Source organism: Callospermophilus lateralis, chromosome 1 (genome assembly GCF_048772815.1).
Source record: "Callospermophilus lateralis isolate mCalLat2 chromosome 1, mCalLat2.hap1, whole genome shotgun sequence".
NCBI lineage: Eukaryota > Metazoa > Chordata > Mammalia > Rodentia > Sciuridae > Callospermophilus > Callospermophilus lateralis.
Window position 1 is genome coordinate 80347564 of NC_135305.1, and position 18085 is coordinate 80365648.

The window sequence follows — 18085 nt, forward strand, 5'->3', positions numbered from 1 at the left end:
CACACACACACACACACACACACACACACACACACACACGTGATGCTGGGGATCAAATCCAGGGTTATATTATTAAACCCTGCTTAAGTTAAGGGTCTGGGGCAGCTCAGTGGTAGAGTGCTTGCCAAGCATGAGCAAGGCCCTGGGTTCAACCCTCAGCACCATACAAATAAACAAATGCCTTTTGAAAGAGTTGTGTAGAGACTCTGTAACAATTCCACTTTGGACCTGTTGATTTTTTAAAACCAATTTATCACCATCTTAAAGAGCAAGGAAGAAAGGAAAACGTGTTTAAAGTCACTTTCCAGGTAGAATTTGATGACACATACTCGGCGCTTTGACCCTCCTAATTTGGGCTGCCTCTTGCTATGTATGTGATGCTTTCCCTCTCAGAACCTGTCACATTTTTGTTTAGCTCCCATTTTCCATATGGATGAGAAGACACACTGGCCTCTTGTAAAGTTGGGCCCTCTCCATTTTCCTTCTGCCCCCTCCCACAGTACTGATCCCACACTTATTCTCCTCCCCTACCCTATCCACTCTCATCCAGTGTCTCATGAAGACATAGCTATACTTGAGAGCAACTGCCAAATGGCTCAAGAAAGAATGATGCTTGCAGGCCTTTCTGGACCAGCAAGCTGGGGCCACTCCAGCCATTTCAGTTGCTCCAGATAATAAAGCTTGATTAATCCAATACCACCTTCTATTAATAGTCTGTGAAGACATTCAAGAAGTTCCTCAGAGACCACTTTGAAGAGACTGGCTCCCATCCCCACTACCCCATGCCAGCGCCACCCTTCCTCACTGGGCCATTTGCTCATCTTAGCACCCCAGGCTGACATCCTCTCAGTGGTCACAAGAGGGCGCCATGACCAAACCCAGCAGGAACACTCCATCAGGATGCCTGCCAGTGCCTCCTGTGGTTGTTTCTACCAACACTTGTTGGTTATAAATAACAAACTGCTCATGTGTAAGTAATAAAATGTTATCTTGTTAAATCGAGACCATCTCGGGTTGGGGTTGTAGCTCAGTGGTAAGCACCTGCCTAATGAGGCCCTCAGTTCAATACCCAGTTCCAAAAAAAAAAAAAAATTAAATCAAGAAATCAAGACACTATATGGTATTAGTACTGACTCTGATTGTTTTTTGAAATGTTTTAAATTACGAAATTAATGTACATTTCATAGTAAAAATTAAACAGCAAAGTCTAGAGTCAAAAGTAAAAGTCCTTATTACATTCTTCTTCCTGTTGGAGTTGGCAGTGGGTTTTTGTTTGTTTGTTTATTTTGCCATACCACAGAGTTACATCCCCAGTCCTTTTTATTTTTTATTTAGAGACAGGGTCCCTCAAAGTTGTCATCCTCCTGCCTCAGCCTCCCAAGTAGCTGGGATTCCTGGTGTGTGCCAGGGACTGTTTCTTTCCAGATCTTTTTCTGTGCATTTACAAACATATTTTGTATATACATGATATACATGGAAGGTTTATCATTTTGGTTTTTATGTAAGTGGATTCATGATGGATAAGCAAACTGTATAAATATGATGGATATATATTTATACAGATTTTAAGTGAACAACATCATAGACATCTTTCCATTATCAGCAAATATTAGTCTATCTCATTTTATTCAGTTACTACATAGTGTTTCATAGGATGTAGATGCTATTGTTCGTTGTCTTTTTTGATAAGGTTAATCCTAATTACAATTACAAATACAACTGTACTGGACTAGTTTAAATATACAGCTTCATTCTTCTTCTTCTTCTTTTTTTTTTTTTTTTTTTTTTTTGTAGTGGGGATTGAACCCAGGGGTGCTACACTACTGAAACACCCCCAGCCCTTCATTCATATTTATATAAATAAATTTATATCAATAATATATAAAAATAAACTTAGGGAAAGGGTCTCATTAAATTGCTTAGAGCCTCACTACATTGCTGAGGCTGACTTTGTACTCTCCATCCTCCTGCCTCAGCTTCCCAAGCCACTGGGATTACAGGTGGGTGCCACCACACCTGGCTTTCATTCTAGTATTTCTGCAGATGAACCAATTTCTTTATCTATAAGTATTGATGGTCTTCCTTATAAATAAGAACAGGTGTAAAATTCTGCTATCATTTTTCCTAAGTTAGACCATAAGACAAACTAGTAAACCTTATGAGTTAGTTAAGTTTAATTATGAAGGGAAGTTTCCTGGTTGGTTTTTATCTAAAGGTGTTTAATCAATCCCAAAATGCCTTGAAGCTGTGCAGGGAGGGAAGAGTGGGGCTAATTAACAGGCATTGAAATGGACCAGCCTTGGGGAAGGGCATCAAATCTTCCTAAAACCCCATGTGTAACTTCCTGACATGTTAGGATAAAGCTAGTTGGGTGATAATAGGAGTCAGCTCATGGCTTCTAAAAGAGGTCTTTTCTTCTAAGGGTGGGGGATGTAGCTCAGTGACGGTGGTGTGTTTCTAGCAAGGGTAAGGTCCTGTATTCACGCAGTGCAAATAAATAAATAAACAAATGGAATTTTTTTCCCAGAGAACAATTCTAACTGTGCTCTCAAATTAATGGGCTTGGATTATTGAGCATTATATTATTATTTGTCCAAAAATGTTGCACCCCCTGCTTTAGCAAGGGGCTTCATATGGAAAAAAGAAAAACAGCCCAAAACAGAAACCAAGTGCAACCACAGTCATGAGATGGTTACAGAGTTGAAGAAGTGATGACGTTAGCTGATTAAATCATGGGGCAGGTGTGTGTGTGCACTATTTTTGTCACAGAAAGCTCTTTCCTTAGCTGACAGTGCTCTTGTTCATTTTTCAGATTTTTGGGGGGAGAGGGTACCAGTGATTAAACCCAGGGATGCTTATCTGCAGAACCCTTTTCTATGTTTTATATTAAGATAAGGTTTTGCTAAATTGCTGATGCTGACTTTGAACTCACGAGTCTCCTGCCTCAGCCTCCCAACCTGCTGGGATTACAAACATGAGCCACTACGCCTGGCCATTTTTCAGACTTTTGTAAAAAAATCTAAAGCAATCCTTGTAAGACTGATGCTGATCAGTGTAATATAATATGTGTGGTATATGTATCAGGATATATGTAAGGATCTGAATAGATACCATACACATGTTCTGATATATATTCACATGTATACATATATACCATATCCTATCATATTAGACTTACATAAAGAATCAAACCGGGTGTGATGGCACATACCTGTAATCCCAGCAGCTCAAAAGGCTGAGATAGGAGGATCATGAGTTCAAAGCCAGCCTCAGCAACTTACCAAAGCCCTAAATAACTCAGTGAGACCCTTCTCTAAATAAAATATCAAAAGGGGCTGGGGATGTTTCAGTGGTTGAGTATCCTTGAGTTCAATCCCTGGTATGAAAAAAAATCAAGATCTTTACCTCCCATTCTACCATTCTCTGGGTAACAGGGACATAAATACTGAATTAAGGATAAAATGTGCCTTCTTTTCCATCTTTTAAAGTGTTCATTTCTTTTTATCAACCCTTTAATCATACCTTGACTTTGTGGATATAATATCTATAAAACTCCATGTGCATTTTATAAACTCTCTGCATAAGGTAGAATGACTGAATCTTATTATTTGGTCTTTTTTAAAAAGAAATTTTGTTTTAAAATACGACAAGGTCATGGTTCTATGCTCTAAATTCTGCCTGCCAAGAACCTCAGAAGAAGGAATTTTGTTGTTTTCTGGGGAAGAACTAGTGATCTTAAATGTCCTGCACAAACAAAACTATTTCTATAAAGCATATCAGCTTAGTCTTGGGAGAGACTGAATATCCTGCAGTCACTTCCAAATGACCACTGTGAAACTCAAGGGACATTCCCAAGAGCCTGCAACAGCCTGTCCTGATAATCCACTGCAGTGCCAGGACCTAAGATCCACTAAGCAGCAGGCATTTCCCAACTGTCATGAAGCACTAGTTTCTGGAAATGTGCTGAGAACATCTCTGAGAAGCCCTTTCCAGGCACAAGAGAGTCACAGGGCATGCCACCCACAGTCACAGAAGCCCTGGAGAAATCGCCCAACTGGCTTCATCCTTACATGTCATGAAGCCAGATAAGGGGCTCCTAGGAAGCTTTGATGTCCTTCCCCAAGATTCGTGCATTTCAATGGAATGAAACTAAAAAGAAAGGCTGAGGATGTGGACCAGGGGTTCAAGCCCCAGCACCACAAAAAAATAAATCAATAAAAAGAGATTATAGGGGCATATTTTCAGCACCATATTTCCTTTCTAGTCTTTTTATCTTGTTCAAAGAGTGGCAAACACCTTTAAAATTATAACTAGTATGACATTAGAGTCTTTGTTCTAATTATACTCAAAACTTATTCATGTCTTACATTCTCTTCTCTTTTTTTTTCCCATAATTTTCATCACAGTAAGATTCTTAAAATGGATCCTTTGGAACTGTGAGTCATCCAAACAGAGAGAAAAGTACTTTTTTCCATATTATGAGAACTAGAGAACTGATATTTAAATATTTCCTATGGGGCAGCCATATGAGAAGCAGGTTTTATATATCTTATTTCATTTAAGTTTCATGGTTCGACCCTGGGAGGGTATAATTTTTATTCCTGTTTTATATATAAGCAGATAGAGCAAAGTTAAGCTAGGTGACCTTGGTTTCAAACAGCTAAAAATGAGTGGTGCTAGAATTTCGGCCCAGAATGCTTGCCTCCCAAATTCAAATGTGACTTCATCTATCATGACCTGCTTTATTTCACTGTAATCCTATATCACAGATTTTTTTAAATTTTTATTATTATTATTATTGGTATTAGGCATTTAACTCAGTGCACTCGACCACTGAGCCACATCCCCAGTCCTATTTTTTATTTTCTTTAGAGACAGGGTCTCACTGAGTTGCTTAGTGCCTTACTGCTGCTGAGGCTGGCTTTGAACTCAAGATCCTCCTGCCTCAGCCTCCCAAGCCGCTGAGATTACAGGAGTGCACCACCGTGCCCAGCTTGTATCACACATTTTAATATGGCTTCAACTTTTCATTTGCTTCCTGAGTTTAAACAAGATATAGGATTGTGTTTGGGGCTTGGGGTATAATTCAGTGATAAAGGGCTTGCCTGCCATGGGCAAGAATCCTGGGTTCCACCCCTAGCACTACCAAAAATGGGGGTTGGGGATTATGTTTATTTACATAATTTAATAATTATAATACCTTATAGCCCTCACATCTGTATGAATCTTTATACATTTAGTTCAAATTTCTGCATCAATTTAAGTGTGCAATTCTTAATTTTTTTTTCAAAATAGCATATAGATAAATGTTTAAATTTTCAGTTATATCCAAAGGCTGAATGTTTTCCCTGGTACACAGATGTTAACTCACAATAAGGGGCTGGGGAGAACACACAAGGGAGCTGGGGAGAATAGGGGTAGAGTGAAGAAGGAGAGGGAGAATAGGGGTAGGAATGATAGTAGAATAAATCAGACATTATTACCCCATGTGCATATATGATTGCAGGACCTGTGTAACTCTACATCTTGTACAACCAGACAAATGAGAAGTTATACTCCACTTATATATGATGTGTCAAAATGCATTTTACTGTCATGTATAACTAATTAGAACAAATAAAAGTATGTATATTAAAAAATAATCTTCATTTCTGTCATGTACATCTGTTACATTCTTAGCAAGTGTTTTAAAATCTTATTATTCAAACACTTCAGTGCCTGCTGGTGACAACTCCCTGGAGATGAGCGAGACTCCCAATGGAAACTGCCAGATTAACAGATACGGTCACTTTAGAGCCACCCTCACCATTGTAGGTAAGGCTGAAGGCCAGTGGGGAAGGATGCCAGAGTCTACCAAGCTCACCCATTCATTTTGCTTTCTCTAGAAGGGTAGAGGTGGGGAGCAGGGACACCCCACTGTGTTCAAGGTGATGCCACAGTTGCATGAACAAATGCTCTCCTAGTTTCCCTCCTGCTCACCCTGGCCTTCCTTAGACATCCTATGGAAGTGAGCCCTGTGTAGCCCATATGATAAGGAGCTGTCCTGGATCTAAACTCCACGTGTGCATCCCAGTAATCTGAATAAATAGGGGTGAAGCAGGGCCAAGATAGAGTTGCCACAACTTCTACTCTCTTCTTCTGTCTGCTTTTCACAATGTCCTCCTTCTTAAGTGAAAAGGGGGAATGACCAGCCACCCATGACTGTGTACTTTGGACACTGCTTCCAAGGCATAAGGCATCCAGCAAAGTAGACAGGTGGGGACCAAAGCCCAGCCTGTGCATCCTGGGCTAAGCCACCTCTGCCTGGGAGCTGGCCTCACATGATGTGGGGCTGCATCAGCCCAGGGGTCACCTTTTTCTAAAACATCTGCCCAGAGAGGTTGTGCTTTCTAATAGGTTCTAGAAATAAGAATCTAGATTGGACAGAGAACTGTTCATTGTAATTTAGGAAATGCTTCATGGACATGCATCCAAAACTATGATCTGGTGTGTTTCGGTTGGCAAGAAGACTGTCTCTATTTTTCCTTTTCTTTTTCCTTCCTTCCTTCCTTCCTTCCTTCCTTCCTTCCTTCCTTCCTTCCTTCCTTCCTTCCTTTCTTCCTTCCTTCCTCTTTCTTTCTTTCTTCCTTTCATCATTCCTTCTCACTAAGGGGTGTTTCTTAGTCCATTCAGGCCTCCATAGTAGAGTACCATACATAAGTGGCTTATGTATTTCTCACAGTTCTGGAGGCTGGAAGTCCAAGATCACAAAGCACTGGCAGATTTGGTGTCTGGTGAAGGCCCACTTCATGGATGGCCATCTTTTTGTTGGGTCCTTACATGGAAGAAGGGGCAAGGGAACTCTTTGGAGTCTCTATATAAAGGCACTATCCCATCACCTATCTAAGGCCTTGCCTCCTAACACCTCCCCCTTGGCTAGGATTTCAATATAAGAAGTTGAGGGGACACAAACAGTCTACAGCAGAGCGGTTGTTTTCTTTTTGTTGTATTTTGATGTGCTTTTGTATGGTGGTTCTTTTGCTAGAGGGAATCCTAGAGGTTAACATCATCCAAATAGCAGATGCCCCGATGCCCAGACCAAAACCTGACAACTCCCTGATGGACTTTGTTGTGACCTGCAAAGGGACGTAAGTACATGTCTCTATTGGAGGGATGGGTCAGAACAAAGACCCTGGGTCTGAACAGAGGCCTGGACTGCCAATCGTTCTCTCTAATGTAAAACTACCATTTATTGCTGGGCACAGTGTCACACACCTGTAATCTCAGCAACTCAGGAGGTTGAGGCAGAAGGATCACAAGTTCAAGGCCAGGCTGGTCAATTTAGCAAGACCCTGTCTCAAATTATTTTTTAAAAAATTACATAGATAGATAGATAATTGGGGAATACCCCTGGATTCAATCCTCAGTACTGAAAAAGTAAGTAAGTAAATAAATGAATAAATTCCTATTTATTAGAAACCCAAATGAGAAAGGATTATGAAGTGCCACAGAAGGTGCTCTGAAGCACATACTTAGTTTGTTAAGAGTAGAGAAATGCTCACTACCTTTAACTGTTAATGGTTGAATAATAATTATAGCAACTAATACTTATTCATGTTCTCAGTGCTTACATCTTCTCATATTAAATCCTCACAACAATCACAAGTCTCTCCATCTGACCAGAGGTGCGTGAGGCACACAGCGATCACAGAGCTCACCCACAAAATCCACAGTGGTACCCAGCAGAGCTGGGCTAGCAGCCACAGGTCTGGCTCAGAGCTGATTGGTCTTCAGCTCCCCGGGGCCATTCCTAGTGGGTGGAAGCCAATGTGAAACTGTCATGTGATAATCCTCTCTATACAACTTACAAAGCTTTTTTCTAACATAATTTGATTTCCTATGATTTGGTCATGACTATATACAATAAAATACATATAAATTAGTACAAAATATATCAATTAATTAAATATATCTTGACAAATCAACTAATTTACATGTATATAATTTAGCTAATAAAAATATGGATGTGTCTAAATATAGAAAGTAATCCAGAGAATGGAATAGTATAAAGATGTGACCTCATTTGGTAGGACGGAATATAACTAAGAAGGTCTCTGGCTTGGGGAGATGAGTAAAATGAACTGTTTGTATGACCTTGGACTAGTTATTTCCCCTCCCTAAACTGGTTTGACACCTGTTACACTGGGATAATATTACTTTCTTCTTGAGCCCAGAGGGACAAGCAAGATCATATCATGTATCTAAACCCAGCTCCTCAATGAATTACAGTAGAGCGGGTAGAGAGAGAAGAGGGAAGGGGAGGGGAGGGGAGGGAGGGGGGATAGTAGAGGATAGGAAAGGCAGCAGAATACAACAGACACTAGTATGGCAATATGTAAATCAATGGAAGTGTAACTGATGTGAGTCTGCAATCTGTATACGGGGTAAAAATGGGAGTTCATAACCCACTTGAATCAAAGTGTGAAATATGATATATCAAGAACTATGTAATGTTTTGAACAACCAACAATAAAAATTTAAATAAATAAATAAATAAATAAATAAACCCAGCTCCTTGCACATAGCAAATCCTGCATGGTGTGTTACTGGACCAAGACAGGGCCCACTCCAACATCTAATAATATCTTTGCCTAACACCTAAGCCATGGGCACCTTTAGACTTTCCAGGGAGCCAGAATGCAGAGGGAATGAATAGGGCTTCACATATTTTCCATAGTCCCTTGCCTTGGGAAACATCATCTCTTCCTCCTCTGTCCTCTGAATCTCACTTTTCTGAGAATGCAGAGGAAATGGTAGCAAATTCCCCAGGTTTATTCAAGAGTAAACCAGGCATGACAATTCAACATCAGATGATTTGGGTAAGAACAAGATGGAGTTCAATTTTACAGAAACATAATGCTTTTTTTATTATTATTCTCTGTGAAAAACTGACATTACATTCCTCTCTCCACCCTCTGTGATCTGTGTGTCCTCCCTCCCACGTCACAGCATCCCTACCGAGGTCTGTACTGTCATTTCTGACCCCACCTGCCAAATTGCCCAGAACATAATCTGTAGCCCCGTGGATGCAGAGGAAACCTGCCTGTTGACTGTGAGAAGAGCCTTCAGTGGGTCCGGAACATACTGTGTAAACTTCACTCTGGGTGATGACACAAGTCTGGCCCTCACAAGCACCTTAATCTCCATCCCTGGCAAAGGTGAGGTGTGTGTAAGGGTTCTATGAGCATTTCACATTGTAAGTAAAGTGTCCAATAGTAAAGCCATTGAGGGCTTTGCTGACAATGTTTAATTTTATTTCAGTGCAAAATTTATTGAGCTCTGGTTAATAAGGATTTGAGAACTGGCATTAAAATAGAACCACAAATCTACTTAGGAAAGTGATGAGAGAAAGAGAGACTCTATGAAATAGTGGCCAAAGAAAAGCCTTTTGATGAAAAAAAAATCAGCTGTTGACCATGGATGAGTAATAATGGAATATGATCACTGCATGCTTGAATAGATTTGTATTTCAAGAGGAAAATGTAAAGGCCAGGATCAAAAAGTAACGATGCTCTCCAGCGGAATGATAAGAAAGGAGAGGCTAAAATCACATTTCCATGAGGGTCAACCTGGGCAGATATGAAACTAAGAGAATGAGAAACGCAGTGGACCCCCAACTCCCTTCTTACTTGGCATGTGTCTTCTCCCTTCCCCCAATCTACCAAGCATTACACTGACAGTAACACACCAACTTGCCTGCCCTTGAGATGTTTGCCAGAAAAACTACTCTTGGCCCTCCTCATTCTTGAAGAGGTAAAATGTCACAAAATAGACTAAAGAGTTACATTAGATGGGGCAGGAGTGGTAGCTCAGTGGTAGAGCGCTTGCCTAGTATGTGTGAGACACTGGGTTCCATTCTTAGCATCGCATATAAAAAAATAAAATGAAGGTCCATTGACAACAAAAAAATATTTAAAAAGAAAAAGAATTTCATTAGAAATTTGTATTTACTGGTAGTACCCTATTTTCCCCAGTCTCCAAATTAATGCTCTGCCTAGTGGCCCTAACTGAATCTCAGTTGGAGCTGACTTTGTGGTATGACTTCTTTTTTATATATATAATTTTTTTAAGAGAGAGAGAGAGAAAGAATTTTTTTAATATTTATTTTTTAGTTTTCAGTGGACACAACATCTTTATTTTATTTTATGTGGTGCTGAGGATCGAACCCAGCGCCCCGTGCATGCCAGGCAAACGCATTACCGCTTGAGCCACATCCCCAGCCCCCTAACTTCTTTATGTCTTAAGAGAAGTGCTCTTTGGTGGAAGGGCCAGGAAAGAGTAGTTGTACACTACTACTTAATTTGAGTATTTTCAGGTACAATCTAATGACTTGCAACTCCTTTGGATAAACTAAAATGTACTTATATCCTTATTCATTAATCATATAAAGGGCAGCTTTAACTTCACTGGAAAGAAAAGTCTAAGAAATCATTCACATACAACTATATGTCTTTTGATGAAAGGAACACATTCTGAGAAACTCATCATTGGGCAATTTTGTCATTGTGGAAACATCCTGCCATGCATTTTGACAAACCCTAGATGGCAGAGGTCAATCACTCCACTGGCCTCTTGATACCATCAAGCTATGTGGTTAAAACAGATAGATGAGGGCCTGGGTTGTGGCTCAGTGGTAAAGTGCTTGCCTGGCATGTGTGAGGCACTGGGTTCTATTCTCAGCACCACATAAAAATAAATAAAAATAAAGGTATTGGGTTCAACTACAATTAAAAATTAAAAAAATAAGAATCTACAACTAATATATTATTATTATTATTATTATTATTATTATTATTATTATTATTATTATTAACCAGATAGATGAGGTGCTGCCAGCATAATATGAAACATTGATTCTTGGTAAACTTTTTTCTTTTAATAAGTAGAAGGCACACATTCTAAAATAACAACAGAAAGCATAGTAAAGTATAGGATTACATATATCAGTAACATAATTATTATCATTATCATTATCAAATATTATGTGCTATATATAATCACGTGTGCTAACTTTTATACAACTATCTGGGCAGCAGCTTTGTTTGCACCAGCATCACCACAGACTGTGAGTACTGCTTTGCAGTATGACATTATGATGGCTACAACGTCACTGGGTGACATAAATTTTCATTTTGATTGGTGTATCATGGGACCACCATTGTATATGTGGTCCATCGTTGACCAAAATGTTGTTATGCAGACAGTTCTTGGCAGTTAGTATGAGTTATTGTTAGTGAGATTCAAGGTGCAGATTTAAGAACAAAAACAAAGATACAAAGGTGTCCTGCTTCCTGCAGGGTAGGATGGGTTGGAGACTGGGTAAAGAGCTGGTGTGGGGGGGGTGGCAACGAAGCAGCCAGGACTGTGGATTTTCAGTGCAGTCACCTCTGGGAGCTGCTGAGGTTTTTCCTCTAGGTAGCTCCTTGGAACTACCTCTAGAATCATAACTCAATCTACTAACCTTCGGTGCTGGCAGACTGCTGATCTCTTGTGTGGATTACATGTTTAGATATTAGCTTTTCTCACTGTTCCTATAGTGAGAGATCATGCCGGGTGTGACTTAAGCCATTTTCAAAAACAGAGTAAAGGGGACAGGGGATGCCCAGCATGTGTGAGGCCCTGGGCTCCATCCCCAGCATCAAAAGAAAATAAATAAAGGAAGCTCAGGAGGAAATTTTTTAATCCATTAGGTATTACAGCTTGATAATTAGAGTTTCAAAGTCAGATTATCAGAAATAAATCATGGCTCAAAAGCAAATTCATGGACTTTTGGCCCAAATTATTTTTATTGATTGATCCAATGAACATTCATGGAGCATATTTCAACAAATAATCATTAAGCATCTACTTCAGACCCAGCACAGTTCTGTGCACAAGATAAAATTCTAGATACAGGAGCAAGACAAAATAAAAGTCCCTGATTTTCTTAGCTGTGACAAACGTTACAAAAACAATTTTTTTTTTTAAAACATGACATTTAACCATTTATTTAAACACTGAATTAAGCAACACTCAGAGCCAGAAAAGTTTGAGAGAACTCCCACCACTACCACTGAGGGTTTTGGTTTTTTGGCACTGGGGTTTATTATTATTAAGCATTGGAGATTGAACCCAGAGACATAAGCCACATCCCCAGCCCTTTTTACTTTTTTCATTTTGAGGCAGGGTCTCACAAAGCTGTTGAGATTGGTCCTCCTGCCCCAATCTCCTGATTTGCTGGAATTACAGGCAGGCACAGTGGCACCCTAGTAAACAGTGAGCTTTTTTGCAGTGCTGGAGATTGAACCCAGGGCCTCATGCAAGCTAGGCAAGAACACTAGCACTAAGTCATACCCAGGCCCAGCAGTGAGCTTTTTTAGAGGCCAACCAGGACACTGAGCAGAGAAATCACCTAAATGGCTCCAGCAGTTCTTTAGAGCTGCCTGTGATTGGCTGCAACTGGACAGTTGATTACATTCTCCTACATTAGGTTTCAGTGATGTGGCTTACCCTCTAAGCTTCCTTTGTTAAGTGGGAACTAAGAATACTTGAACAGCCTCGGGCCAAGAGCCTTTTCCTTATTTAAGACAGTCAAACAAATAAGCAAGAGAGTATTATGAGGAAAACGCAACCAAGCCTGGGAATGGAGAGCAGGAGCATGGAGGATGGAGGGGAGGGCAGAGGTTGGCTATCTAGATCAGGAGGTGAGAAGACGTCCTACCCACTCAGGGGCACCTTCTCAGTGAAGGGCCTCCTATGAGAGGGACCCGAATCACAAGGAGAGGCCCACGTAGATCCTCAGGGTTCATGTCAGGGTCTGGTTGTATTCTGTGTGCTGGGGCAGCCACAGGCAGTTTAGAAGCATGGCCTGGTTGACGTCTTTTGTCACGTTAGGAGGGAAATATATGTAAAGAATTAACGGCAATAGAGTCCTCAGGAAGAGAGGCAAGCAGAGTAGCCTCAGCATCACCTAAGGGAGGCAGCGTGTATGAGGGACTTCCGAGTGAGCCACTGTTCCTGCCTCGGTGGGGGTAACCGGTCATTTCCCACCATCTACCTTCAGGCTATGTTCAAAGCCTGAAGGTAGATGGTGGGAAATGAGGTCAGAGGCAGGAACAGTGGATCACTGGAGCCCTTCACCACCTGGGTGCTGCTCAGCAGAGACTTGAGCAGGTGTCCCCAGGCCATGACATCGCTTTCTCTGAGCCTTTAACACAGTGTTCCAGACACAATAACTCATTCTCTAAATGGAAGATAAGCTGACCCAAAGACTATGTATTATTTAATGGAAAAGATTACCAAGAGCCTAGAGGGAGCCATACATCTTCCGTGATAGCTCCCTTCCTCATTTATTTAATGGCATTACAAGTAGCATGTCCTGTAAGTGAAAGATGTAACTAATATGGTCCTGCTTCTGTTTAAGACCCAGCCTCCCCTTTAGGAACAGCGAGTGGTGTCCTGATCTCTGTTGGCTGCCTGACCCTATTTGTTGCTGTGGTCGCCATCTTGGTGTACAAGTAAGTTTTGGGTTCTAACACTTTAAATCTCTACGTTACATTGTCAGAAGAAATGTGCCATTTCCTTTTCTTTTTCCTTTCAAACATTTGTGTATGAGAAAAAAAATCTCCCACGGAACCCTGAATACCAAATGGCCTGTTAATTTTGCTGTGGTTTATTTTAAAAACCTACAAGTGCTACCAGATGTCCATAATGTTACATCTATGTAATGTTTAACATGTAATCTCAAGTCATAGTAAGCAGGCACATTTCTCGCATGAAGAGAAAAATAACTATTTTCATAAAATGACAAGTCATACATTAGATGAAATGGAATTAGCCTTTTTGTACCTGGCAAGAAAAAGATCGTAGAAAGTAATGTATTTTAGCTGACAAGCTTTATTTAACCACTGTCCAACACATCATTTTCAGAAAACATAAGGAATACAAGCCAATAGAAAATCGTCCTGGGAACGTGGTCAAAGGCAGAGGCCTGCATGGTTTCCTCCACCACACAAAGGCGGGCTTTTTCCAGGGAAACCAGGAGAAGGATCCACTTCTCAAGAACCAACCAGGAACCCTTTAGATCTTCAGCCTAATTTCTGACTGAGAGCCCACCTCAGTGCCATCTATGTAAGCTGCATGGGAGTGAATGACTATTAACTCTTTTTTCCTAAAGATTATTGTAAAATATATATATCATGATTGGGGTGGGGTTTTTTATATCTTAATGACACTTTAGAGAAGTGGTAAAAAACTTAGCAGCGCTTCCTTTCATTATTTGCTAGGATTTACATAGAATGTCTTAGGTTATTTGTAGAAGAGACTGTTCATTAAAATCTGACCCAGGTTAACTAGAAGGGGAGGCTGGGTACTTTCTAGCTCTCCATTTACCTATGTGCATAAAACCAAAGTATTCCTAGTCTGAAGATTATGTTCCAAGCTAACTGAATTCTATTTTGTTGAATATGCATGAGATCCTGACAGAAAAATAAGGTCCAAGACTTTCATATGATGTACATGCTTGTTATACTCAGAAAATAATAATAATCTAATAAATAGGTGTGAGTATTGTATTTTGATGACAACCTGCCTGCCTAGCTGAAGGAAGGAATATTATTCATTCATTTATCCCACAGACATACATTTAGTGCTTTCTATGTACTAGATATGGTGCTAGGCACATGACCCTGTACCTAGAGAAATTTTATATATATATACACACATATGCATATGTATGTACATTTCTGTGCACATATTTGGAAACATGTTATGATTTTCAAAGGAGACTTCTAGTTTTCCTACCAGTTTCTCTGTTTAAATGATATGGAAACTTGATCAGTGAGTATTTAATCTCCATTTATATCTGAAATTATCTGTCATATGTTAGACATAACATTAATTTTATCTTTCTTAAAAAATAAATTGTGGGAAGAGTCAAGGCCTTGGTATTGTAATTGCCTTTCAATTTCATTTATAGTTTTTGACAGATAAAAAGCTCTCTATCATCACCCCAAAGTATTACTAACTGAATCTCATATTTTCTAATATATATATATATATTAAATTTCAATTAAAAGGTTTTTAAAAATATTTAAGTTGTTATTGGACCTTTATTTTATTTATTCATTTATATGTGGTGCTGAGAATCAAAGCCAGTGTCTCACTCTACCACTGAGTCACAACCCCAGCCCTCAATTTAAAGTTTTAATATATACATGGATTTAAACAACCAATCTAAAATAAGAGATCAGGGCTGGGGTATAGCTCAATAATAGAATGCTTGCAAAGCATGCATGAGGCCCTGGGTCGATACCCAACACTGCAAAAATTAATAATAATTAAAAAGAGACTTTCTATAAGCAATTTTTGTGGACTCTGAATAGTCAGTAACATATTAAAAATAAAGACAGAAAATAGAATACTTATGTAACAGTTTGGCAAACTTTTCCTGTAAAGGTCCAGCTAGCAAATATTTTAGACTTTGTGGTCTATACAGTCTCTGTCACAGTTATTCAACTCTACCATTGTATTATGAAAACAGCCAGAGATATTGCATAAATGAAAGAGCATGGCTGAGTTCCAGCAAAAACCTATTTATGAAAAAAAGTGGTACACCAGCTTTAGTCCATGGACATAGTTTACCTGTTCTGCACTAACAGAGCCTAAATAGACAGCAGCCAAATGCAATCTGAGAATCTAGATTGGATCCTGGCTTAGGAGGGGGAAAGCAGCTCCGAAAGATTTGGGGGATAACTGGAGAGATATGAATGCACCCTGGATGCCATATGGTATTACAGAATTAATGTTAATTTTCTTAAAAGATAGTAAAGGTATTGTGGAGACCAACATTTAGCCTAGTTCCCTTGGATTCCTGAACTTTTTTTTTTCAGAAATCACCTCCAAAGTATGCAAAAATTGGTCAGCAGGAATTGTGAGAGTTCTACTCATTTGTGTAAAGACTGTAGGGCAATGGTTGTCAACCAGGGATGATTTTTTTCTCTTGCCAGGGGACATTGGCAATGTTTAGAGATATTTGTAGTTGTTACAACTGGGGCGGGGTGCTACTGGCATCTAGTGGGTAAGGCCAGAGATACTGTTAAATATCCATCCATAGGACAGTCCCCCCAATGAAGAATTATCTGGCACCAAATGTCAGAAGATATGCTAGAGATAACTGAAGTAGTCCTGGATGTAGATATAAAAAATACAACTTGAATTTGAACCCAGTCCTACCACTCAAAGCTGAGTAAATCCAAATGTGTTATTTGACCTTGCTTGAGCCTTCCCTCTCTGTCTCCTCATCTATAAAGTGAGTATGAAGTTTCTTCCTGACTTCAGAGCTGCTGAAAATCCATCTGCAAGAATAAAAGTACTTTGTGTATGGCCCAGTAGTATATACTCTGTGTGAGGCCTAGGTACAGAAGCAGTGCAGAGAGGCTTTATCATTTTTGTGATTAAAGGCCAAGACATTAGTACCTTAAGCAGAAAAGTAATTTCAATTTGCAGCAGAATCACCTGGAGCTATGTTGAAACAGAGATTTCTGAGTCCACCCCAAGGGTTTTTAGTTCAGTGTTGTGGGATGGTGTTAGAGTCTGTAAACAAGTCTGGATGGTGCCTGGCAAAATGCCAGAGGGAGTGGTTTGTAAAGTAACAAAAGCGAGCCATTAAGTGTGGAGATTCCTGATTGGTTGACTGCTGTATCTAGTTTATGCTAATTAAGATAAGCTGTGCAAAATGTATAAATACCTCTGTTATCCTACAATAAACGGCTTCCACTCCTGCTGCATCAATCTACACAAGTTATTCGTCCACCCCTCGGCAGATGGTGGCCCGTACGGGGATATCCCCCTTTTGTTTAATTTAAATAACGACCATAGTGGTTTTTACACAAACACCATAAATAACCTGCTAGAAACAGAAAGGGAGGATACAAAATGTTACAATTCCAAGCTAATTGATGGCTCCATGCAAGAAGCCCTTGGAAAAATTATACCAGCAATGACACCGTTAGCAAAAATACCGAGTTACAATTTGTTGTAGATTACCGTTTGTTGTCTCAGTCCAGATAAAGCAGTGTCTCAATAGATTAACTCACAATCCAGGTAAATCACAGTCCAGGTAAGTTCTGCAGGCAGCTAGCTTAAGTTGTAGCAGCAGAAACAGCAACAGCTCCGAAGTCTCGAAGTCTCGTCGGGTTCTCAGCTGAAGTTTCCTCAGGTTCTCAGCAACACTGTAAATTCTTTCACCTTTGTTTTCACCGGCACTGGGACAAAGGCAGGAACTCCGGATGGCTAAAGAAAATCCTGTAGCATTTCACTAAGAAAACAAACTTCTGAACAATTTAGTACATTATTTCAAGGTTTTTTACATTTGAAATTAGCCTTAATAGTACTCATTACTCATCAGCCTCCAGGTGTGGGAGACCCATTGTAGTTACTGGCCTTGGAAATGATCAAACTTCAGGGACGCCAGTAGCTAGCGTCTTCTGCCAGCTGTAGCATCCCGGGCAGCCCCAGATGGCCCTGGGAAGAGTCCCAGACTCAAACTGCTTCCGGGCACAGGGAGCAAGAGCCTGCGAGACTGTGCCTCCAGGTCAGGTCTACATTTGGGCTCACAGTGGCGTTCCGCTCCCCAGGGCAGGGGGGCAGAGAAGAGCCCGCAACTGCCGCTTGGAAAATTCTTGCTGCGCCATGATCGGCTTGGGCAGGTGGCAGCCGCCTTGTCGATTCACGCACCCTCCGGTATCGAAAAGTATTCAGTAATAGCCTTTTGCTGCAACTTTTTTCCTGATAATCCTTCTTCTTCTGAACTTTCTTTTTCTTTCTGACTAGAGTTTCTGGGCTTTTATCAACACATGCTCTAACTATTCTTGGTTCCACTGGGGTGCCTTTTTCTCTTATCAATTTACTTCTCACCCCTTCCATATTTTCATCACAAAGACAATACAACATTTCAAGACAAAACAAGCCACAAACATACTGTATCAATCTTCTCCATTTTCTCGAAATGGCCATTTTTCCTCTCGCCCTATCTGCCTAGGGACGAGCAGATTGCTCCCGTCCTATC

At 40.2% G+C, this 18085-nt stretch overlaps 1 protein-coding gene across 1 annotated transcript in view; it reads left to right on the forward strand.

Annotated features, from left to right (window-relative positions):
- The window catches only part of Gpnmb (glycoprotein nmb), a 29069-nt gene extending 12335 nt beyond the window's left edge, over window positions 1-16734 (forward strand). Inside the window, exons 7-11 of the mRNA XM_076835363.2 lie at window positions 5716-5814; window positions 7025-7127; window positions 8989-9197; window positions 13442-13535; window positions 13948-16734. Of these exons, the coding sequence (XP_076691478.2) occupies window positions 5716-5814; window positions 7025-7127; window positions 8989-9197; window positions 13442-13535; window positions 13948-14101 (659 nt within the window). The 3' untranslated portion in view covers window positions 14102-16734. The remainder of the gene's footprint in view (window positions 1-5715; window positions 5815-7024; window positions 7128-8988; window positions 9198-13441; window positions 13536-13947) is intronic.
- Window positions 16735-18085: the final 1351 nt, after the last annotated feature.